This window comes from Zosterops lateralis (assembly GCF_965231275.1).
Source record: "Zosterops lateralis genome assembly, chromosome: 26".
NCBI classification, from domain to species: Eukaryota; Metazoa; Chordata; class Aves; order Passeriformes; family Zosteropidae; genus Zosterops; species Zosterops lateralis.
Window position 1 is genome coordinate 1,277,885 of NC_139786.1, and position 23,450 is coordinate 1,301,334.

The window sequence follows — 23,450 nt, forward strand, 5'->3', positions numbered from 1 at the left end:
GCTGTTACCAGATGATGAATGGCCTACACCTGGTGAGTTAACACAAAGCTCCTTCTCCAGAATGAGTGACCTATGGAAACTGCACAATGCCCATTGTGAGAGGAGCAGAACTGGAAGTTCACCAGCCTCAGTGTCCTGCCAGCTCAGCCAGGGCAACTGGAACATTGGGGTCTGCAGCCACCAGGGACCACCAGAGAGACCCCCAGGACAGAATAATGTGTGTATAAAGGGGAGGGGAAATATGTTAATGATTTCAGGGAAATTATTATTTTATGTATCATATGTTTAGTCTGAGACAATCAATGAATATGTATCGAAAATACAGATTAATATATATTAATCTGTATTAATATATTTTCTATACAGAAAATTCTGTTTCTGTATAGAAACAGAAATTTTTCCTGTACTCAGCATGCAAAGCTTTGGGAGGAACTACCCCCTCCATGCTGAATAAAGAATGCCTGCTCTTTAATGCTACACTGGTGTTAAGGAGTTTTTTTTATTTATTTTAATGAATTTTTGATAACAAAAACAAATTAAATCCCTGTCCTGAATTGTCGTAAGTGACAATAAACCAGAAGGAAGTTTCTACAAAGGGGTTTGCAGAGAATTCCTAGCTAAAAGCCATAAGTGTGATGAAGAGCAGCTGAGGGAACTGGGAAAGGGCTCAGCCTGGAGAAAAGGAGGCTCAGGGGGGACCTTGTGGCTCTGCACAAGTCCCTGCCAGGAGGGGACAGCCGGGGGTCAGGCTCTGGGAACAGGAAACAGGGACAGGAGGAGAGGGAACGGCCTCAGGGCACATTCGGGTTGGACATCAGGAAGAATTTCTTCACTGAAAGGATGATCAGGCCTTGGTAGGGGCTGCCCAGGGAGGTGGTGGAATCCCCATCCTGCACTTCCTTATTTACAGCTCACAGTTCTACTGATAAAACAAAGGTGGAAATACAATTCCCAGGGTCTTCAGCTTTATTTATTTTACTCAGTAGTGCTCAATTCTAGCACAAATTAATCTCTCATTACACAACCACTGTCAAGGAGTAGAGGTTTCCATGCATTCTGCCATTGTCTTAAACCCTGGACTTTTGGCTTTCGCTCTGTTTCTGGGATAGGACAAATACACCACTGTGTCAGGGGTTTAGGAGAGATGGGTTGGAAACAACTGGTCATAGAATTATAGAATCATAGAACCTCTGACATGGAAGGGAACCCCCCACACCTCTTCTGTCCTGCCCAGCTCCTCAAGAGCCTGTAACTGTCCAGGAGAAACAGGTAAGGAACCTTTGGGTAAAGAAACTTCTCCTTCTGGGTGAAAAACCAGAACCCAGAACATATTCAGGCACTGGAACAGATTCTGCAGTGAATTGGCTACAGCTGTCAGATACACAATGTGGTTTTTGGGGTGGTTCTGTGCAGGGCCAGGAGTTGCAGCATTTGGATTTGATGATCCTTATGGGTCCCTTTCAACAGAGGGGATTAAATGATTTTATAATTCCAAATATCTTACCTAAAACTCACCTGACACAGTCCTACATGTGTCCTCTAAAATCAACATTGTGCTGCCACATCATTCCCCCCATTTCCCTTCTTCCCCCTGCCCTTTCTTCTTTTGTGTTTTCTTCATTTATTTATCTTGGCCCTTGGTTGGGGCTTTCTGGTTTTCCATCTTCCCATGAACCTTCACTCGGTAAATGCAGGTGTACCGTGGGTTTCCCCAGTTGCTCTTCACAATAAGTTTGACATGTGAAAAGGCTCTGGGGAGCAGCATGTTCTGTGGAGAGGGAAAAGGGGGGTGTGAGAAGCAACAGCGAAATCAACCCTGCCAGCTCTGTTTCTGCTCAGGAATAAGCTTTCGAAAATAGTTGGGAGGAGCAATAGGGATCTGAAGCTCAGTGCTGGTGCTCAGGCTGCTGGGGGCAAGGGAAGGGACTTGACATCCTCTGGCCCAGCTGGGGCTGTGCCTCCTTTCCCTCTGCCCCCTGCCCTGTGCCGGCAGAGGAGCTGAGGATGTGCTCCTGTGCATGGGGCTGGTGTGTCACCCAACTGGTGTGTCACCCAGCTAGTGTGTCACCCAACTGGAGTGTCACCCAACTGGTGTGTCACCCTACTAGTGTGTCAACCTACTGGTGTGTCAACCTACTGGTGTGTCACCTCACTGGTGTGTCACCCCAACTGGTGTGTCACTCCAACTGGTGTGTCACCCCAACTGGTGTCACCCCGCTGAGCCCCCACCATCCCCTCTGCAAGGGCCATGCTGTGCTGGGGTGACACTGTCCAGCTGGTCAGCAGGGCACAGAGTGGAACCACAGTGATGCCTGACAGCTTTTGCCACCCCACTTGTCCCCGTTTCTCCATGGCACAAGGTCTGTTGGTTGTTTGGGTGGTTTTGGCTGCATGTGCATCTGGCTTTTCTGAAGGAGGCAGTGGCTGCAGGCAGGGATCTCTCAGGAGCTGTGCTTGCCCTTTGGCTACCACAACCTTGTCCTACTCACTCCTCCAAGCCCCACCAGGTCTCTTTCAGCAGCAATCCAGGACCCTCTGCCCAGGGAGGAAACATTCACCCCTTCCCTGCCATGGATTTGTGAGCAAACCCGTTTTGCTCCCTGGTATCTGCCCCCCGTGTGTGGAGCATACCCTCAGAGTGAAAGTCTGCACGGGATCTTTGTCCACGTTGTAGCTGAACGTCCCCAGGAGAGTTTCCTCTTCTCTGTCTGCATCCACTCCCTTGGGAGCAAAGCACAGGGAGAACAAGTCAGGTCATCCCAGCAAAGAGGGAATGTACACTCTGGATCTTATGTACCCAGTCTCTCCCAGGGCTCTGGCACTGGTTAGGGTAAAACTCAGTCTCTGCCTTGTGTTTTGGTCAAGAACCTTTGGGTGCTTGGCCAGAAGGAGTCTTAAGAAGGATGGATCTCTCCAGCCCTTGAAATGTCGTGCTGAGCACAGCAGTGCTCAGGACAGTGCAGGACACAAAGCTCAGAGGATGCAGAAAAACAAACAAGACCTTGCCCTGACCTGTCCCTAAGGCCAGAGCCCCACCACAAGTGCCCAGCAGACTTACAAAGACAGCAATGTCCTTGGGGGCACTGCTGATGGTCCCACTTGGAGAGGCATCTTTGGTGATGTGCTGCACTGTGATGGCAGTCAGGTACACTCGTGCTGGCAGCCTGATGACAACCTGGCCCTGGTGCCCTTTGAAGGCCCAGCAGTTTCCTGGGTAAACATTTGGCTGCAACAGAACACGAGAGCAATGATGTGCGGGCCAACACAACTGCCCTTGTAGCTTGAAGCATTGAGCTGACATGTCTGTGGGCTCTATTTCAGCTTGAAAATAAGGGGCATGTGAGGAAATGGGCAGAAGCAGAAGGACTTCCACACCTGCCAAAGTGGGTTCAGCATGGCAGAAGAGAGAATACTGGTTAAGGAACCATTCTAGTCAGGGACAAGCAGGAACATTTCTCCCCAGGGCCTCTATAGAGCATCCCCCCTCTTCCCACCTCCCACCCTGGAAAAGCAGTTCTTAGGGTTGACAGTGGAGACAGGGTCACCAGGTAGAAAGAAAAATCCTTTCACCCAGCTGTGGCCAAGGACTGTGGGCAGAATGCAGCAGTACAGCTCAGTTTAGCTCCACTCCCCTCTGGAAAGGAGCCACTGCTTCCCAACAAGCCCAGCCCTGTGTTCCACCTTTGATTTCAGGAATCCAATCCACCTTGTGGGCTTGGTCAGTACCACTGGGCTGAGGGGAGAACCCCTAAAAATGCTTCCCAAATTCACAGGAGGCAAGAAAACTGATTATTCCTGCTAAGACACCTGCAGAATGGTATCAGGAGGTCTGACAGTCCAGAAAAGGCGTAAAATCCTGCAGACGTGACTCTCTTTGCAGTCGTAGGTCTGGGAAGTCCTTTGTGTGTCAATGATGGCTCCTGTAAGGAAGGGAGGACAAATGGCTGCAAGCAGCTACAGACTGGCAGGGTTTGGTGCTCAGACACCATTTCTGGTGCCAGTGGAAGCTCCGTGTCCATCTGTCCTGTCTGCACCACCCTGCCCTGGGGATGCCCAGCAGCAAAGGGCAGTGACAGCCTCTGGTGAATGCCTCTCCCCCAGGGCTGAGAGTGCTGGGAGGAAGCAAAGGATGCAGTGGAGAGGAGGAGAGCCCCTCCATCTGCACAGGAATGTTTGGACAACCCCAGACATCCTTGTGGAGGCTGTGGACAGGACACAGACAAACACAAGGCAAGGAGACCAGGCTGCTTGTGTCCTTACCTGAGCTCTTAAGGGCCCAGTCCGTCTTGACACAGGATTCCAAAGCCATCTGGGCTGATTCCTGGGAAAGCCACGAGCAAATACAGGGAAGGAGCACATCAGTGCACAGTTCAGCATCCTGCCATCACCCACAGAGGCAGAGCTCAGTGTCAGCCATGCCCACAGAGATGGGAAACTGCTGCTGCTGGTGGGAGCCACCAGGACTGAGGAACAGCCACAACGTTCTGACCCCACCAAGGAGAGTTTTCTGGGGGTTCTGCCTCTTTCCCCAGAATGGCAGGGTCACCTTCAAACTGCTGATCTCCTCCCTCAGCTGAGTGACCTCTTCCAGCAGATTCTGCAACACTTGGGTTTCTATCAAAGTGTGTGAATTCCTGCAGGAACAGAAAATCAGATCTTGTCAAAGCAGCCCATTCCTTCTCTGAAACACCTGAGCTCAGCAAAGAGACGCTTTGAGGGGGCTTTCCCTGCGTTGCCCGTGTTTCTTTCCAGCCCAAGCTGAGCAAAAGGCAAAGGCAGGACAGAAGTGCAGGAGCCTTTGCTCTTTGGGAACTGAGCACAGGTAGCACAAGGTCAGCACAGATACAGTTCCAGTTCAGGAAATATCTCTTACCAGAGGTTTTTCAGTCCTGCTGGAAATACACTTGGGAGCTCCTGAAAAAAAATTCTCAATTGGAACAACTACTAGAACAACCACTGTGGGCTGACTACACAATCTGCTTCTTCTTTGGGTCTTGCTGTGTAGAAGCAGAAGAGCCTCAGATTTATCCAGCAGCACTCCCTTGCAGGAGGTGCCTGTCCCACAGCAGTCACTGACCTCCATGAGTCCCTTTGTCCAGGGTGACCATCCTGACACGGCAGTCCCGCAGAAAACAACAACTGCAATTCACATCACCGAGACAGTTACAGCACTGAGGGCCCCTTGTCTGCTCCCTGCTGCCCTGGGGGGCAGGCTGCAGGGCAGCTGGGGGCTGTGGGATGTGGGGTGCAGAGATGGGATGTCTCTGACTGAGGGCCATCAGCCCAGGCTGGAGAGGACATTGCAGTGTGGTCTGCAGTTGTGATTGTTGCCACAGTTCTACTCCCTGTTCTCCCTCATTTCAGCCAGCACAAAGACCAGGCTGTGTGGGCATGAAGAGGTACCTCCCCATCCCATCCCATCCCATCCCACCCCATCCCATCCCATCCCATCCCATCCCACCCCATCCCATCCCATCCCATCCCATCCCATCCCATCCCTTGCACATCCCCTCCCCTCTGGGCATCCCCTTCTCTCTCGACCTTGCAGCAAGCCATTCAGTCCCTTGGCCAGAGCAGCAGGATGGCTGTGAGACTACCTGGGAGTCTTCCTGGTGGTCCAAAAGCCAGCCCAGCCAGGGGCACCCTCAGGAAGAACTTGGGCCACAGGAGTTTTCACACATCACAGCCCCAAAGGAAAGCTGGTATCCAGCACAGCCAGGCTGTCACTCAGTTGTTTGCTCATGAAAACTCACCAAGAGCCACAGAGAGTAACAAGATGAAGACTGTAGAGCTCTTCTTCAGCGGGATCATGTTTTGCCTGAAAGAGAGGGAGTCCTGGGGCTGTCAATTAGCCAAGCCTTAGGCAAACCCCTTCACAGCAAGGCAGCACAGGAGCTTGGCCTGGCTTTGGTTCCAGACCTCTCCCACACCTGCATGGTCTCCTGCCAGAGCTGGGGAAAACCCTTGGTTTGGCTCTCCCCTGAGTGCTTGGCCATGCAGCAGTTTGTCCTTCTGCAGCCAAAGCTGGAGGTTCTCACTCACTGACACTGCCAAAGGGCTTTGCTTTTGGTTCTGCCTGAGATTGGACAAAGCCCAAACAGTGCTCAAGCTTCATCATCCAAGTGAGATCCCTGGGCTGCTGCTTGGGGAACACTCTTTGTTCTCCCTTTTGCTTGTAAACCCTCAGACATTCCCATCCTGCCCCCTGTCCACACTAGAAACATGCACTGTGTACTCTGTGAGGATGGCGTGGGCTCAGGAAATTTCTCCCTGGGGAGACAAAGGCACCTGCCAGCTGCCAAATAAGCCTGAAGAACATCCCTTGGAAAAGAAACAGAGAAAAGTTATGTCTGTCTCTTGAGTCTCTTCTCTTCTTCAGCTGGGACCCATCCCCACAGAAAGGAGACTTCACACCTCACAGGGCTGGTGTCCAGAAAACCTGTCATCTTCCCCATGCTGCTCCAACCCCTGTTCCACCACATCCATCCAACTATTCCACCCTGGCAGGAGCAGCCCACTTCATACCAGTCCATTGAGGAGTTGCTGAGGTTTGCAGTCCCCTCTGCCAGTGGTCTGGAAGACTCACACAGGCTTGTCTCATGAGCTTTTCTCCTCCCCATCCCTCCTTGCTCAGCTCTGCCTTCTCATCTGCAGCAGGAGGTGATGTCTGCCCTGTGTGACAGTCACTCTGGGTTCTGTCCCCATGCCACAGGGCTGTGCAGGCAGCTGCTCTGACCTCACAGCCGTGGTGGCTCTGCTGTCACAACTGGGGTGTCCAGAGTGACAACCACAGGGCAACTGTGAGTCTGTACGTCCCCATTTTGGTTTGCAAAGGCAGCGCTGGGAGGTTAAGGTTAAGGTTAAGGTAAAGGTAAAGGTTAAGGTAAAGGTAAAGGTTAAGGTAAAGGTAAAGGTTAAGGTTAAGGTTAAGGTTAGGGTTAGGGTTAGGGTTAAGGTTAAGGTTAAGGTTAAGGTTAAGGTTAACCTCTGCCTTAAGGTCAGGAGGTTCATCCCACCACCTAACTAGTAAGTTATATATAAACAAGCAAAGGATGTTTGCAGAGGGCCAGGAATCAGACTCATCACACAGTTACAGGATGGTTTGGATTGGAAGGATGTTACCCCTTCACTCTGAGGGGTAACAAGTTCCAACCTGGGTATGGACCCTCACAGAGGACAGCAGGGTCAAACATGGAAGGCTCTTTATTTTACTGACCCCAATTAACTTATTTACACTTTGTACAGAAGGCCAGGATTGGCCCAAGGAGGTCACAACCTCCTGACTCCATTGGTCACTGTGACCATCAGTCAAATTCTCTCTCTGAGATCAACTATGCAAAATACACTGATAATTTCTTAGCAACATATTGATAATGGAGTAGAAACAAGGTCCTTCCACTTAATTCCTGGAAAAATGTCCGCAGAATTTCCATTCATTTTGCAATAGAACTAATTGGCCATTCTTAAGAACTTGGAAATGAGAGACATTTATGGGGGAGGCCACCTCAAACAGTACAACACCCTATGCAATCAATCATAATTTTCCTTTTTTACTAGAAAATTAATGTCTTGTAAACCTGAACAAACAATCAATCACATCTGGAGCTCAGGTTGTGGTCCCAGGGAATGGTCACAGCCCCAAGGGCTCGAGGAGCTTTTGGAGAACATTCTCAGGCACAGGGTGGGATTGTTGGGGTGTCTGTGCAGGAGAAAATGATCCTTGTGGGTCACTTCCAGCTCAGGAGATTCAGATGATTTTATGATTTCCTTCTCAAGCTCAAACAGACAGAGTTTGTGCCAGAAATCTGAGTCAAAAGCAGGACTTGCCTCAGCTCTCCTCTCCATTCGTAACAATCAATCATGGGGTGACACTGAATTCTGTAATCAGAAGAAAACTCTCCTCTCTATTGAAAAAAAAAAAAAAAAAGTTGCAAATATAGGAACATCCCCAGTGTCAGAGAGGCAGTAATATAAAATATAAATAAAATAAAATATAAAAATATAAAAATACAAAAATATAAAAATATAAAAATACAAAAATATAAATATAAATAATATAGATATAGATATAGATAAATATAAATATAATTATAATATAGATATAAATATAAATATAAATATAAATATAAATATAAATATAAATATAAATATAAATATTGCTGTGGTGCCTCTTATGGACACACTTGACCCTCAGCTGTATTTTGGGTCAGACCAGCTGTGGAGCAACAATCCCCAGGCCCTGTGGTGGATCTGCAAGCTGGGAAGTTCCTGGCTGGGGCACAGGGAAGTGATTGTGCTCACACCTTGTGGTGGGTCTGTGAGCTGGAAAGCTCCTGGCTTTTGTACAAGGAAATGAAGGTAGCTTGGAAAAATATTTTTAAAGGTGGTTTCAAAGCCCAAAGATGGAAAATAACTAAGGTAGAGAAGGAGATAACAGAGCTAAAACAAAGATATCTATATTCTCTAAACTGCTGACCAGCTGCCAACTACTTTACTCTACAAATATTGCCATCAGGATAAGACAAATTTGAGCCTGGACTGCACACCAGGGACTCTCCCCTTGAGCCAGGGCACCACTCAAGGTTTCAGATCCCTAAATTGAAATTAAGAGGTCCTTCCATGCCCAAGGCAGAGAGGTTGTTTAGTTGCAATAAATCCTCAGTAAGTGACTGATGGCATGCTGAATTATTATTAAAAAAAAAAAATCCATGTACCTGTTCAGTATTAACTATTATAATCTTTGTTTATAATTCCATTAAACATAAACCATTAAACATAAACCATTGTCAAAATCTGAGGCTAAGATTAGACCCAGCTGAATCCAGGCTTTGTGAGGTTAAAAAGCAAGAAGGTCCATTCTGAACTTCATTGCAAGGATCTTCCTTACCCTCACAAACCCTCCTTAGGGAGCTGGTCCCTTTCTTTTTCTTCCTCCCCAGCTTTGATCAGATGAAGAACAAACATAAAATAGAACCCCAGAATGGTTTGGGTTGGAAGAGATCTGGGAAATCATCTTATTCCATGAGCAGGGACACCTTCCATTAGCCCAGGTTGCTCCAAGCCCCATCCAAACCTGGTCTTGGACACTTTCAGGGATCCAGGAGCAGCCACAGCTTCTCTATGCCAGGGCCTCCCCATCCTCACAGGGAGGAATTTATTACCAATATCCAATCTAAATCTACCATATTTCAGCTTAAATCCATTCCCCCTTGTCCAAAGTCCCTCTCCATCTCTCCTTCCCCTAACAGTTTTCTTGGTCATCTCACCTTTCTGCCTTTCAGGTAAGTTGTTCATCTCGCCAGGATAACATGACACTGCTTGACCACAGGTATGCAAATATTTAAACTGTCATTTTCAAGATAAGAATTACAAGGGAGGGGGGGAAATGGCAGCTAAATGGAAAGCAAAACTTGAATTTAGTGCTTAAACAACTTGAGTCTTGCTGCATCAGTAGCAGAGGGCTGACACTTGTTTACAGGGTCGTGATAAACCCAAAAAATCCTTCTGGAAAGCTTTGAAATGAAGAGAGAACTTCATCTGAAGGAAGAAAAAAAAATCTATATATGCAAACATTGCTGTGTGTTTATAGTGCCTTCTCAGCAGAAAGCTTCTCTTTGCTGGGATGGAAAATTACACTTTGTAAGTGCTATTTTAAAGTAATTTACAGTTGAATCAACAGCAGTGAGTAAAGAGTCAAGAATTTGATTTGCAGGATGGGATATGATTTGTGATTTTCTCAACAGCTTTTACTCTGGTTGAGGTTTACAACTATTTGGGAACACACTGGGTTAATGTTGGGCTGGTCAGACACTCAGTGGGCTGGGCTGGTCATCCTGCCAGTCCTTCAGGCAGAGGGGAGAAGGAATTGAGGAAAATCTAAGCAGAAGAAGGACAGCAGGTGAAAGTTCCACCTCAGGGCAGAATTAAGTTTCTACAAAAAAAAAAAAAAAAAAAAAAAAAAAAAAAAAAAAAAATTGCATCTCTATCAGGATATTGGCTATTCTAGGAAATATCTTTCTACACCCTTTGCTTCACCAAAAGGCTCTTTGTCCCAGATGGTTTTTTTTTCTGATATAGACAGAGGAATATGTTGGGAATTTTGCACAATTTGTTGCAGCTGTGAGGGGAGATGCTGTACCTGCAGCTGAACCCCAACAGAGCACAGCTGAGCCATGTCAGGAGAAAAACCTTCCCATCACTTCTCCTCTGTGTCATTACCACACAGCACAAATACCTAAATAAACTAAATAAAGGATCTTATTGCTCCCTCAGAGCCAGCAGGGATGTCATAGCCAGAATTTTCATACCACTGAACAGACAAAAAATAATATAAGCCCTTTTATCCCTTTTTATTCTTTCACTTATGTTTCATAAAACCTTTTGTTCCACTCCAGCTCAACATTTCTTCAAGCAGAAAAATCCTGTCTGCCACACACTTGTCATAAACTAGGAAAGGTATAACTTGAGTTTCAAATACATCTGCATTTATTAAATTACACACTTTAAAATGCAAAAAAACAAAACAAAACAAAAAAAAATGCCAGTGAAGAAAATTCTTCTCTATCTCGACTGCTGGGTTCGTGAGCTGCCTGTGTTTAATATTAATGTCTCTGTGTTTCTAGGTCTTGATTGCACCAGCTCTGCTAATTGTGGATATCAGTGAGAGATTATCTGACTTTCACCAGCTCAGGTGCTCCACCTACACTTAGTCACAGGCAGAGATTTGGTTTGCATTTTTTTTTTTTTTTAAATGTTTAAAGGCTTAGAATCCACCCCTCCAAGCTATAATGGGCAAAAGAGCACATTGTAAGTGAAATTAAATCATGCTTCTCTTGATTTAAATGGAAAAAGTGACTCTGGTTGTACATTCTTCCACTTGCAACTTCACTCTGATTTTATTTGCACATCTTGCAGATCAGGTCAATATATTTTATTTCCTCTTGTGGTTTCATCCTGTTGTTTCACACTTCCCTGATAATGAGGAGTTATCAAGTTCTTCTCTAATTCTCCTCCAATGCTCTGGTTTTTTGTGTCACTGTTATCAACTGGAGAGGTCAGTCAGCAGAATGGGGGGAAAAATTTAATTGCTTTATACAATTTTCTCAATTATATAGAAGTATTTTAACATTTAATATTTTGCTAAGGCCCACAGTACAACACATTGATCACATCATTATTTCTATGAGCTATAAGATGTACACAATAACATAATATAATTCATCACACTACTTGGAAGGGGAAGATCAGCGAAATCTTTTATTCTGGCCCTTTATATTTTATCTTTTATTTCCGAGTGGGCAGCGGCACCGTGTGGTTGTTTTTTCTGAGCGCTGATGGTGCCCAGGAAAAAGGCAAAAGTTGGTTTGGGAGCAATTTGTAGAGAATTCTCCAAGCCTGACAGAGCTCACACAGTCTGTGTGTCTGTTTATAAACTTTAAAATAAGAAATGCTAATTTTAAAATGCCATGGAATAAGGCAGACGTTGTTGAGAGAGAAATGGAACTGGAAACAAGTTTTAAAGGATGGCCTTGGAAATAAGACTGGGTACTTTAGAAAAATAGAAATATTAAAGGTGCATTGTAGTGGGAAATAAGACTTGCAAATAAGATTGGATACTTTAAATAAATAGAAATATGAAAGGTACATTATAGTAGGACTCACAAAGGGTAATTTTAGATGTTTGGCTTTAAGGCATCAACAGAAGACAAAAGCTGACAGGCTAAAAAATGCTTATAATGGATTGTAATTAGGAAATAATTTGGCTTCTGATTGTGATGGGGTGAATTGTAACATCTGTGTTGTCTCACCCTTCACATGAGACTGGAAATAAATCGAAGTTTTTTAAATGCCTGTCAGTTGCCCCATCTGAGTTAAAATATATATATATATATTATATTATATATTTTTATATATAATATATAATATTTTTATATATATTATATAGTATGTAGTATATATTTTATATTATATTATATTTTATATAATTATAATTATATATTATAATATATTCTGATATATTCCAATATGATATATTAGAATATATAATATTATATATATATATATATATATATATATATATATATATATATATATATATATTAAAAATATCCAACAGTTTATGGGCTGCAAGGAAAACATGCAGACCAGCCCTGGGGTTTTATTCTTACTCCATTCTTATGGCAGCAGCTCCTGGATGTGTGTGAGATCTAGACCTGGGCTCAGTGAGAGTGGGAAATGTGAGAGGACATTTCCCACTGAGCAGGAAGGTGCACAGCCCCTGTGGTGGTGTTGAAATGCTACAAAAAAGCCACATCCAGCACCGCTGTCCTGTAGTGAGTTATTCTGGAGCCACAGGATCAGCACTGGGCTGGCCTCTTCCAGCTGCCAATGGACATCTCACTGTTAATGTGAGATCTGGCACAATAAACTGGATTTAGGACTGACAGACATTCACTTTAAAAGCCACCCCAAACTTGCACAAGGCAGAAATCCCCTGCACGTTTTCCTGGAAATGTGTGGAGTTTCTCCCATTGGAGATGCCCCTTCACAGTCACTCCTCAGGGGTTTAAGGGAAGGAATCTGAGCACATTCTCCTTGTTTTGGTGGCAAATTCCATCCAGCTCCTCATCAATCCTATTTCTTTTACCAGCTTTAATAGAGGCACCTTGCTACAGTGCACTGTTTATGTTATGCTGTAACCTAATTGTAGTTCTTTAGTTTTATCCTGTGTAGTAACTCTGATTGAGATCTTTCATCTTTGTCCACTTAATAAATTATTCATTTTTTATAAATCTGATTTATAAGAACTTGTGGATCGACTTAACTGTTGCCAAAATTTGAGGCTAAGGCAGGGCTTGCCTTTCACTCTTCCTGTGACAACACCCCCAAACCGTCTGTCTGTCCGTCTGTCTGTCCATCCATCCGTATAATGTTGTCTGTCCGTCGGGGGGCGTGTCCCGCTGTCCCGACGGGGGAAATGGCGATTGGCTAAGGGAGCTGTCGCTCAAAACGTGGGCACGCCTCTCCCTCATATGCACACTCCGCTAGCTCTGATTGGTTCACTCTCTGTCAATCACCGCCCACCTCCTCCTGTGACTGGCTGGCAGTGCTTGCACGACGCTTGTGAACCCGCCCTCTCTCCACCAGCGCTCTCTAATCTACCCAGCGACAGCCTCTGATTGGCAGAGAGCGGCGGAGCGATTTTTTGATTGGTTGAAACCGCGGGGAACCAGACCTTGCTTCCCTTCCTGAATCCACCTGGCAATGGGAAGAGGGAGAAACCAACAGGGACAGGAATTCTTCCTTCTGGGAGACATTTGGCTTTGCCAACTGGTGAAACACATTTCCTCATTCCCAGCATCATGTTGGGGAAGATGTTTGCCAGGATAATCCCTGCCCCAGCTCTGTCCAGCTCTTCCACACCACAAATGCTGTTTGGTGTTGCAATTTATCCTGAAATTGTAATTTAAAATTGTGATTTATCCTGGAATTTGATTTTCAGGCTTCTGTCCTTCTGAGGATTGAGGCAGAGCAGGCTTTCCCCACAACCATGATTTTATAGGAAAATACTCTTTTCATCTTCATTTATTCCCTTGTCAGACCCATCTTTGATTCCCTGACAGTTTTGAGGACAGAGACATTTCTGCTGGAGGACAAAGATCTAAGTGGGATAAGAAGGAATTTTTCTGGTGAAAAACAGGGTTAAACTGTCAAAACTCAGCAGTACCTGCAGGATTTTAGTGGGGAGGGGCTGTCCCAGCCCATTATCCCTGTTTCTGCTTGGTGGGCTCTGATCAATCAGTTTTTACGGATTTTTTCCAAGCCCTTCCTTCCAAGAAGGAAACACAAACCCCAAGGTTTGATTTTAGATTTCTTTGCAAGGAAGGAGATGGAGCTCCAGGGACTCTTTTAGATAAAAAAAACACTGGAGAAGGAGGGAGGAGTGCACTGAACTGATTTAAAACTCTCATTTTTAAAAAAGAAGTGTGGAATGACACCTGAATTTAACCACAAGAGGGAGACTCTCTCCTGCAGCAAACCTGGAGTGCCCTTGGCACAGCTGCTGTCCTGATCCACCCCCAGTTCCTGCTCCAAATCCCTCCCTTCCCACCTTTCCCCACCTTCTGAGGAGCCCAAAGAGAGTAACAAAATGATTTATTTCATTCCCTCCTGGGGCAAAGCTCAGTTCTGTCCAGAAACAGTAAAAAAAAAACCCTCTGAAGTTGGCAGGAGCAGCAGATAGAGGTGCTGTGAGGAGGGAAATCCCAGGGTGAACTGGACCAGTTCCTTTGGTCAGGGCAGGGAGGTTGAGCTTTTTTGGGGGGATTCTCTCCCTCTTTTTCAAATATCCTTGATGACCTCCTCAAGCTCCTCCTTTGTGTACATGTGGAATTTCATCCCGGGCTCCACCGTGGCGAGCTGGAAGAGAAGGAACAAGGGGTTAAATGTGGCTGAGGAAAGCAGGGAGCAGCTGTTCCTTCTGATCTGCCAGAGCAGCAGGATCATTCCAGCCTGGAACACGCTCCGTGGCTCCCTAAAATAGCTGCCTGCTGCACAAATAGCTTTGAATTGACTCAGTCTCCTCACAGGAGCAGCAGCAGGGAATTTTAGTGGGAACTAAAGGCAGGCTCTGCTCCCAACTTGATGGGGGGAAAAACCATCAAAACCTCCCAGGAGAGAGAATTCCTGACTTTCCAAATGATTCTTCTCCCCCAGGAACTAAAAGGACAAATCCTGGCCTGTCTGGGAGCTGAGGGGGCTCAGGGAAACTGAGGCAGAGACCTCTAAGGAAAACAGGGACACCACAATATCAGCGCAGGTGGCTTAAACATTCCAGGGGATGAGGGATCCAGGAATGACAAGCCTGGGAGAGAAACGTGAGCAGAAATATTCACACCTGGCTCAGGGATGGGAGCCCAAAGCAGGGAGAGCTGTGCCAGTGGAAATGCCCAAGGCTCCAGAGAGAGTTTGGGATGGCCTGGAATGAGCTGGGCTGGGGCAGGAGAGGGGCTGGGATGCTCCTGAACTCACAGGCACTGATGGTTTGATCTCCAGGGATCTGTGGATGGAGCTGAAGGAAAGCTCTGGAGCATCCCAGCAGATCCCAGAGCTCTCCTGAGGTGACTTTTCACAAATCTCCCTCCACCAGCACCAGGGGAAGGACCTGACCCAGGGGCAGGGAGGTGCCATGAGGTGTTTTCCAAGTGGAAACAGTTTTCCAGTGGGCAGGAGCCAGGGCAGGCTTCACCCAGAGCTCTCAGACACTCAGAGATGCCACTTCAGACCCCTCAAATCATGGAGTGGTTTGGAAGAGACCTTAAAGCCCATCCTGTCCCACCCCTGCCATGTCAGGGACACCTTCCACTGTCCCTGGTAGCTCCAAGCCCCATCCAATCTGGGCTTGGACACCTCCAGGGATGGGCAGCCACAGCTGCTCTGGACACCAAACCCCCTGTGCAGGGACTGGACAGATCCTGGGCCCAACCAGACTCAACAAAACCCAGATTTATGCACCAAAACCAGCTCTAAATACCAAATAAACCTTTATGAACATCCCAAAAACAGCAGAGATACCAATTCCTTTGCTTTTCCACACCTCAAACCTGTCCCTCACCTTCTCCCCACCAGAGCTTCACCCCCTGACAGGCTTCACAGGGAAGTCATTAACCTAAAATCATGAAGTTCTTTCAGGCTTCACCATCAATGGATTTAACCCTTCCACAACCACACTTTCCTTCTTTATCCCTGGATGGAGCCAAGAAATGGGAGAGGCACACACTTCTAGGAAGAATTTGAAGAAGAAGAGTTTCTAAGAGTTCTCCAGGTGGCAGATTTTCAGCCAGGGGGTGACTTGAGTCAATAGAAACCTTTTAATCCTCAGCACATTCCTGCCCTCCTTGCCCCCAGCACGATTCCTCCCCACTCCAGGGCCGTGCCAAGCACAGTTAAGCCCTGTTAAAACAGGGACATGACATCAGGATACTGTACACATTCCTCTGCCCGCACTGTACCAGGAAAAAATGTATGGCCAAGGGGCTGGAAGAGCACCTGGGAAGGAGATTCCAGCAGCATGGCATGAGTTTGGGACAGAATATCCAAGTTTTCATGTGCTGTTGGCCTTTCCCTCCAAAGGGAGTGGGTTAATCCCACCAGGAAGGGTCTCCTGCAGCAACATTTAATACAGAAATGGGGTGAATACCTTGGGGGCTCTTTGGGAAAAGGTTTCCCAGCACTCAGATGGAAGGAATGGGAGGAGAGAGCAGCTCAGGAGCTGGAATGCCACACTTTGGAAAGGTCTGGTGTCTCATAACCCACCCGAAATAGAAGCAAACTCTATCCACCAGCCTGGCTCCTCATCTCCCAGTTACCCCACCCAGTGCACAGGGTTTGGAGCTTTCCCACCCAAAAAAAAGAGCCTGTGGAGCAGGTTTGGGGGGCCCAGCATCCCCAGGGCTGTGGGTTCTGCCTGCCCCTGGGCTTCCAGGGGTACAGCCATTCCTGGAGGACCCTCCTTGCCCCCACTGGCCAAGGGGATTTTTTGGCACTGCCCCAGGACTAATATAGCAGCCCAGGAGCTGGGTAATTTTCATTCCTTCTAATATTACAAGCAGCAAGGCAAAAAAGAATGGCTGGATGCAGGGGAAGAACAAGCAGGCTGGGTGGAGTGCTGGGTTCTGCTGAGTGGAGAAGGTCAGAGAACTCCTTTCTGCCCATCCCATCACAGATCAGCCACAAAAACAGACCAAACTCTGCACCTCTGCAAGGGAAAAGCTCCAACTTTCCCCAAATGGGAATGATGAAAAGGGCAGGAACATCTGCAGCAGCTGCCTCAGGAAGCCCCTGAGCTGCTCCAGGGACAATCCTGACTCCAGGAGGACTCACCTCGATGTTGGTGGCGTTTAGTTTCTCCTCCATGACCTGTTTCAGGATGACTAGGGAAGATTTGATGGCTTCCTTTAGCGTCATGGACTGCAAAAAACAAATGGCTCAGGGATTACAGGCTGGAGGCTCAGGATGTGCTCCCTTCTCCCTCCCCTTTCCCAAATCCCTTGAGCCAGGCAGCCAAGGGAGCAGCTTATCAAGGATCTGCCAGGGCAGGGATATCCACAGGGACAGCCAAATCCTGAGATTTAAAATTGTTCATTTGGGCACATAAATCTGATGGGATTGGGACAGGAGGGGCTGATTCTCTTCACCAATTTCCTCACAAAAAGGCGGATTCCCTCCAGGCAGAAGCCTCTGTGCTGCATTTAATCCAATAAATCCCACACATCCCTAGAGCCAGAACAGCTGCTTCACTGACTCTGCACTTGAAAAAGGCTTGACAATCCAGGAAGTCCAAGAATTTGGGTCATTTGGAGAATTCTAATGAACAAATGAGTCTTTCCAGCCACCACCACTAATTGTGCTTTTCACTGGGGTTTTGTTTCTGACCACCCAAAATGGGCAACTCCCTCCTCATGGAAAAAAAAAAAAATCCTGTTTAATATCAAACATGACCAGAACCTCCAGCACAAAAGCTGCTCCTTCCCTGGTGAGGTGAAGGTGCTGGTGTGAGCTCAGGATGCTTCCAGCTGTACCCACACAGAGCCTGAAGCTGACAGCAGCACCCAGAGCTCAGTTTTTATTTATAGAGAACTTCCTGACACGGCCTGAGTTATGTCACAGGCAGAGAGTGGCTGCTGGGAGCAGATACAGATCCTCAGCATCTACTCACAGGATCCACTGCTGAGGAATGATCACTTCAGGCACCTCCTCCCCAGCCCAGCCCTAAATCCTCACTGGGGAGGGAATGAGGGGATCCTGGCAGGTGGTGAAGTACCCCAAACCCACGAGATGTGACCCCCAATCCCAAAAGCAGCCCTTACCTTGTGGTAAACCTCCTGCAGGGAGCTCTGGGCTCCCTCGGAGGCGGAGCCGATGGCTCTGGCATCGCACTGCACGAACGTTCCTGAGGGGTCCATGTGGAACCTGCGGGGACAGGGGGTGACTCCCTGCAGCCCACAGCACCCTGGGGTACCCCAAAAACTCCCTCACCAGCCCCCCAGAGCTCCCTGCACAGCTGGAGCTGGGATTCACCCCCAAGAGCTCCCAGGCTGGCAGTTTCCACACTAACACTGCCCTCTTTCCTCAGAGACCCATTTTCATTTGGATTTCCCATCTTATCCTAATTTTTTTAATAAATTCAGCAATTTTTTCCCCTGCTGGAAGGCAGACCTGACTGGTGTGGCTGTGCCAAGCCTTTCCCACTTCCAGTGGGGCCATTTGGAGCCCTGAGTTCAGGTTACAGCTGCTCCAACACCTCCCCAAGGAATGTCAGATGGATTATGTTACTGGTGGCTCTGCTGGTCCTTTAGGGAAAGGTAAGAATACACCCAGGACAGGAACAGCTTTAATGCTTCCCTCCTCCCCAAGAAAACCACATTTTTAATTAAAAAAAAGCAAAGGTTTGGGGGAGATATGATGTTTTCTCTATGCCAAACAGGCAGGGGGGGCTCTGGAAAGGGTTTAACAGGATTAACAAACATTATCAGGCACATAATGGGATAAACCCCAAGGGTTTGGCTTAAGGAAAATCCCAGAACCGAGTGGTTAAAGCAGCCTGGGAATTTTGCAGTGGAGGTTTGGTCTTTTCCCTGGATTAAGAGAGCAGAACTCACAGCTGGGGTCCCTTCTCATCCACTCCTCCAAAGAGCAGAGCGACGCCGAACGGGCGGGACTGCGGGACAAAGGAGGGAATGGTCAGACAAGGGCAGGGAAAAGGGGGTTCCCCAGCACCCCCCAATCCCCCCCAGATCCCCACCATGGCTCCTGGATCAGCATCTTCCTCCCCAAACTGCAGGGCCAGGTTAGACACGGCCTGTGTCACGCTCTCCACCGTCATCGTCTCGTTGTAGGTGAACCAGTGATTCTGCAGGAAAATCCAAATAAAGATTCCCATTATTCCCTGCAGGGCTGAGGTGGAGTGAGATCCTGTGTGGACACAAGGATAACAATTTCCCTTTGGAACTCAGGGCACAGCCAGTTCTCCCATGGAAGCATCAGGGCAGAGTGGGATGTACAAAAATCCACAAAAAATTGGATACCAAAGCTTGGGATGCCAATGGGGAAATTCAAGGCTGAAGTATCCCAATATCTGTTTTGGAAGTTATGTGTTACCCAGCTCTCTAGAGGGTGAAAAAAGTGCTGATTTGCAGGGGGAAAACCCAGGAAAATCCTTTGCAGCAGCACAGGTTTGTACCTGGGACCTCCAAGGCACCTGAGGCATCCAGGAAATTTAAGAGCATAAAAATAAAACAAATATATCCAAGTATTTTGCCAGAACAATCAGACAAGCCCCTGTGCTCCCAGCAAGCCTCCAGCTTCTTTGATGGAATGATCTTCCCTTTCCCAGGACTTTCAGGGAGTTCCTGGGATTTGTGTTGCTAATTTAAGAACAGAGATGTTGGATCTCACCTGAGTCTCCACTCTGGCCTTGTCAATTAAAGTCTTTGCATCAGCTATTAGGCCACTCATGGCACAGCCTGGAACGGGAGAGAGGAAAAGGAGTCATTCCATTCATTATTTGGGATGTGCTTTCCCCCACACTGCCCAAAGCTCACATAAAACACAAAGGGCTGAAGGGAAAGGTTGGTCCCTGAGTGGGAAGGTGGGGAAGAGATTTGTCCCCCTGTGCTGGGCAGTGCTGAGGCCACACCACCAACCCTGGGGTCAATTTTGGGTTTCTCACAAGGACATTGAGGGGCTGGAGTGTGTCCAGGGGAGGGACACAGAGCTGGGGAAGTGTCTGGAGCCCCAGGAGGGGCTGAGGGAGCTGGGGAAGGGTCTGGAGCCCCAGGAGAGGCTGAAGGAGCTGGGAAGGGGCTGAGCCTGGAGAAAAGGAGGCTCAGGGGGGACTTTGTGGCTCTGCACAAGTCCCTGACAGGGGGGTCAGGCTCTGGGAACAGGGATAGGAGGAGAGGAAACAGTCTCAAGCTGCACCAGGGGAGGTTCAGGTCAGATATTACTTTTTTTTTCAACCTCCCAAATTCCCAGGGGACAGAAATAAACCTTATAAATAATTCACAATTTTAGGGGTGCTCCCAGACCTGATCCAGAGGGCTGTGGGGATCCACATACCAATGTGAGAATCAATCTCTACAATCTTCTCAATGCTGCTGGGCTCCATGAGGGGAGATGTGATCCTCTTCTCCACAGCCAGGCAAACTCCCTCTGAGGTCTGGATCCCGATGGCTGTGGAGCCAAGCTGCAAAACACCAACACAAAACATCAGGGCTCATTCTGGCTGACTTAGAGGTGTGTTGGTTTGAGTTCAGCTGCATCACCCACACACAGACCCACTCTGGCTTTGCGTGGTGGGTTTTAGAGATTGTTCCCTGAAGTGGGAAAAGGGAAGGTGAAATCCCATGAGAACCCAGTGGGGCTGCTGCACATCCCTGATCCTCCAAGCAACAGCAGTTTGTGGAGCCTGGTGAGTGTGAAAAGCCCTGGGAATGCTCCTCTGCCAGAGGGAAAGAAGAGTTTAAAGGTGAGAGAATTTCCCACATCAGCACAAATCCCACTGCAGCTCTGGCTTGGGTATTTGTTTTTCCATAAACTCTTGTTCTCCCCAGCAGCAAATTCTACCCTGGGATTGCAGGACACCTCATTGTCACCAGGGCCACAAGCACAGGGCCAGATCTCCTGGCAGCCTTGTCTGGATCCTGCCTTGATCCCATCAGCCCCTGCCTGGATCCCACCCCAATCACACAACTCTCACCTTGATTCTGTCCTGACCCCACAAATCCCTGCCTTGATCCCACCAGCCCCTGCTCTGATCCTGCCTTGGTCACACCAACAACTACCTTGATCCCACTTTCACCCCTCCAGCCTCTGCCTTGATCCAGCCCCTTGATCCCACCATGATCCTACTGATCCTCCTCTGGATCCCACCAGCCCCTGCCTTGATCCCATTTAATCCCACCACCCCTTACATTGATCCTATTTAATCCTACATTGGTCCCACCCCAAGATTAAAAGCTGCACCTACAGCCACGGGTGTGGCAGGAGATGTCCCTGCTCCAGGAGATTTATTTTATCAAGAATGGTCACCAGCATCCTCCTGGGAGCTTTAATTTCTGATTCCTTGATAATTTTATTACTTTTTCTGTTACATTATTGCTTTATTCCTCCTTTTATTGCTCCCAGGAGCTAAAGCAATACAGGGAAGATGAAGTCAGGGCCCTTCTCCTCAACCCAAACACCTCAGAGCTTTTTCCCTTTCATCATTTGACCTGTTTCTTCAAAATTTAAACTTATCAACACTCACAGTCTATTAATATAATAAACATGAATATTTATCAATTAAGGACATTGATCAATTAAGGATGTTTAATCCTCCAAAGGCCATTTGAGCCTGCAAAGGTGGGTTTGCTTGTAACAACCTCCACCTTCACATTTATATCCACCCAGGAAGTGTTTTGGGTTTGGATTGGGTTTTGGTTGGGGATAAATCACTTGGCAGGACAGGGGAGGGAACATTCTGCTGAAGTTTGGGGGAAAATCGATGGGTTTTAGTCCTTAATGACCCATAAAATATCAGCACTATGGGATGTTTGGGTGGAGGAAACAGACACAGCCTGGATTAGTCCTGAGCAATCCACACCTGGGGCTTGGAGGAACCCCAGATGACACAGTTTAGAAACTTTTAAAAAATACCTTTATGGCCTCGATGGCATATTCCACCTGGAAGAGCCTCCCCTCTGGAGAGAAGGTGTTCACACCCCTGCAAGGACAACACACACGGGGTGAGGAGGGCAGGAAAACAATGGAGGACAAGGCCTGGCTCCAGCGTGAGGCCACCTGGGCACAGGTGGGGCAGGAGGGGCAGCAGGGACGTGTCCCCTGAGCACAGACACCCCCAGGGGCTGCACTCAGCCTGTCCAGGGATGGGAACACAGGGAAAGCTGCCAGGTTAAGGGACAGGTGAGAAGCAGGTGGGATGTCCTGGCAGCCTCCTGACTCCAAAGGGTGAACCAGGAGCCACAAAGGTTTTGTTTTACCAAGGAATCTTTGAGCTCGTGGAGTCCAGCCCTTCCCTGAGCACCCTCGAGGCTCCTGCTCACCCCCGTCCCCAAGGGACACACCCTCGTGGTCTGTAAGCCCTCCCAGGGATGAGGAAGGGCTCCACCACTGTGTCATGAAAAAAAATAATCCCAATATCCAAACGAAACATCTGTGGCCCAACCTGAGGCCGTTCCCTCTCCTCCTGTCCCTGTTCCCTGTTCCCAGAGCCCGACCCCCCTGGCTGTCCCCTCCTGTCAGGGAGTTGTGCAGAGCCACAAGGTCCCCCCTGAGCCTCCTTTTCTCCAGGCTGAGCCCCTTTCCCAGCTCCTCCAGCTTCTCCTGGGGCTCCAGACCCTTCCCCAGCCCCGTTGTTCCCCACGGGACACGCTCCTTTCTCTGGATATCCCATCCCCACACCAACCCCTCGCCCACGCCTCCGTCCCATCCTGGCAGCCCCCAGGCCCGCGGCAGGGCCCAGTAAGGCTCCAGGCAGCTCCCGGTGCGATCCCGGTGTGGGAAGCGCCGCTCGGGGTGCCCGGGGCCGGTCGGGCCGCGGCGGGCGCAGGCCCGTGACTCAGCCGCAAGCGCGGGCGGGCACTCACCGGTCGTACTCGGAGCGTGTGAGGAACATGGTGACGGCGGGGCCGGGCGGGGCCGGGGGATCCCGGGGACTCCGGAGGGGCCGGGGGCGCTCGGGGGTTCCAGGGGCACCGGGAGCGCCGCGGCCTCACCGGGGGCTGCAACGCCGCTTCCGGCCCCGAGCACCACTTCCGCCCGCGCCGCCCGCACATTGGGCAACGGCCCTGCGGTCCGACCAATGGGAGGAAGGGGAGGGCGGGACTAGCGCAGAGGAGAGGGGCGGGGCCGGGATTGGAGGGGCAAAGCGCGAGGGGCGTGGCTTTGAGCACCGGGGGCGTGGTCATAGTAGTGAGGGGGCGTGGTTTGATTAGAGGGAGCGGAATATACTATTAGGGGGTGTGGTTAGAGCGGGATGGGGCGGGGCGATGAGGGGCGCGGTTATTAATGCCATGCAGGGGGCGTGGCCAGAGCAGAAGGGGGTGGGTCTAGGGAATTCCCGGGAATGGGGATCCGGGACGGGGGTACCGGGAATGGGGCGCAGGGAAGGGAATACCGGGAGGAGACACCGGGATGGGGTGCACGCCCCGGGGCCATACCGGCACCCCAATGCCCAGTACACAGTACGACGCCCTCAACCTCCTTGCTGGCCCCTTTAGCAACCCCCGGCGCTCCATTCCATCCCTCCCGACTCCGGTGGGACCCTTCCCGGGGGGCGCTGGCCAGAGGACCGGGGGGCTGTACCGGGGGGGCTGTCCCGGGGGGGGCTGTCCCAAGGGGCTGTCCCTGGGGGCTGTACCGGGGGGCTGTCCCGGGGGCTGGCGCTGTCC

At 48.9% G+C, this 23,450-nt stretch overlaps 2 protein-coding genes across 2 annotated transcripts; both read right to left on the reverse strand.

The window, feature by feature from the left end:
* Positions 1-1,625: 1,625 nt before the first annotated feature.
* On the reverse strand, positions 1,626-4,309 carry LOC310919107 (SUN domain-containing protein 5-like; the record flags this gene model as incomplete). Its single annotated transcript, XM_083878286.1, is given in 6 exon segments — positions 1,626-1,660; positions 1,663-1,768; positions 2,632-2,721; positions 3,059-3,226; positions 3,808-3,920; positions 4,261-4,309. Coding segments are annotated over 6 exon segments (561 nt in total).
* Positions 4,310-14,137: 9,828 nt separating this feature from the next.
* On the reverse strand, positions 14,138-22,788 carry PSMA5 (proteasome 20S subunit alpha 5). Its single transcript, XM_083878262.1, has 9 exons — positions 22,647-22,788; positions 21,697-21,763; positions 20,119-20,245; positions 19,456-19,523; positions 18,803-18,910; positions 18,660-18,718; positions 17,868-17,970; positions 16,882-16,968; positions 14,138-14,418 (listed from the first exon to the last, which is right to left on the reverse strand). Exons 1-9 carry the CDS (start codon positions 22,673-22,675, stop codon positions 14,341-14,343), a joined length of 726 nt encoding a protein of 241 aa, XP_083734388.1. The 5' UTR covers positions 22,676-22,788; the 3' UTR covers positions 14,138-14,340.
* Positions 22,789-23,450: the final 662 nt, after the last annotated feature.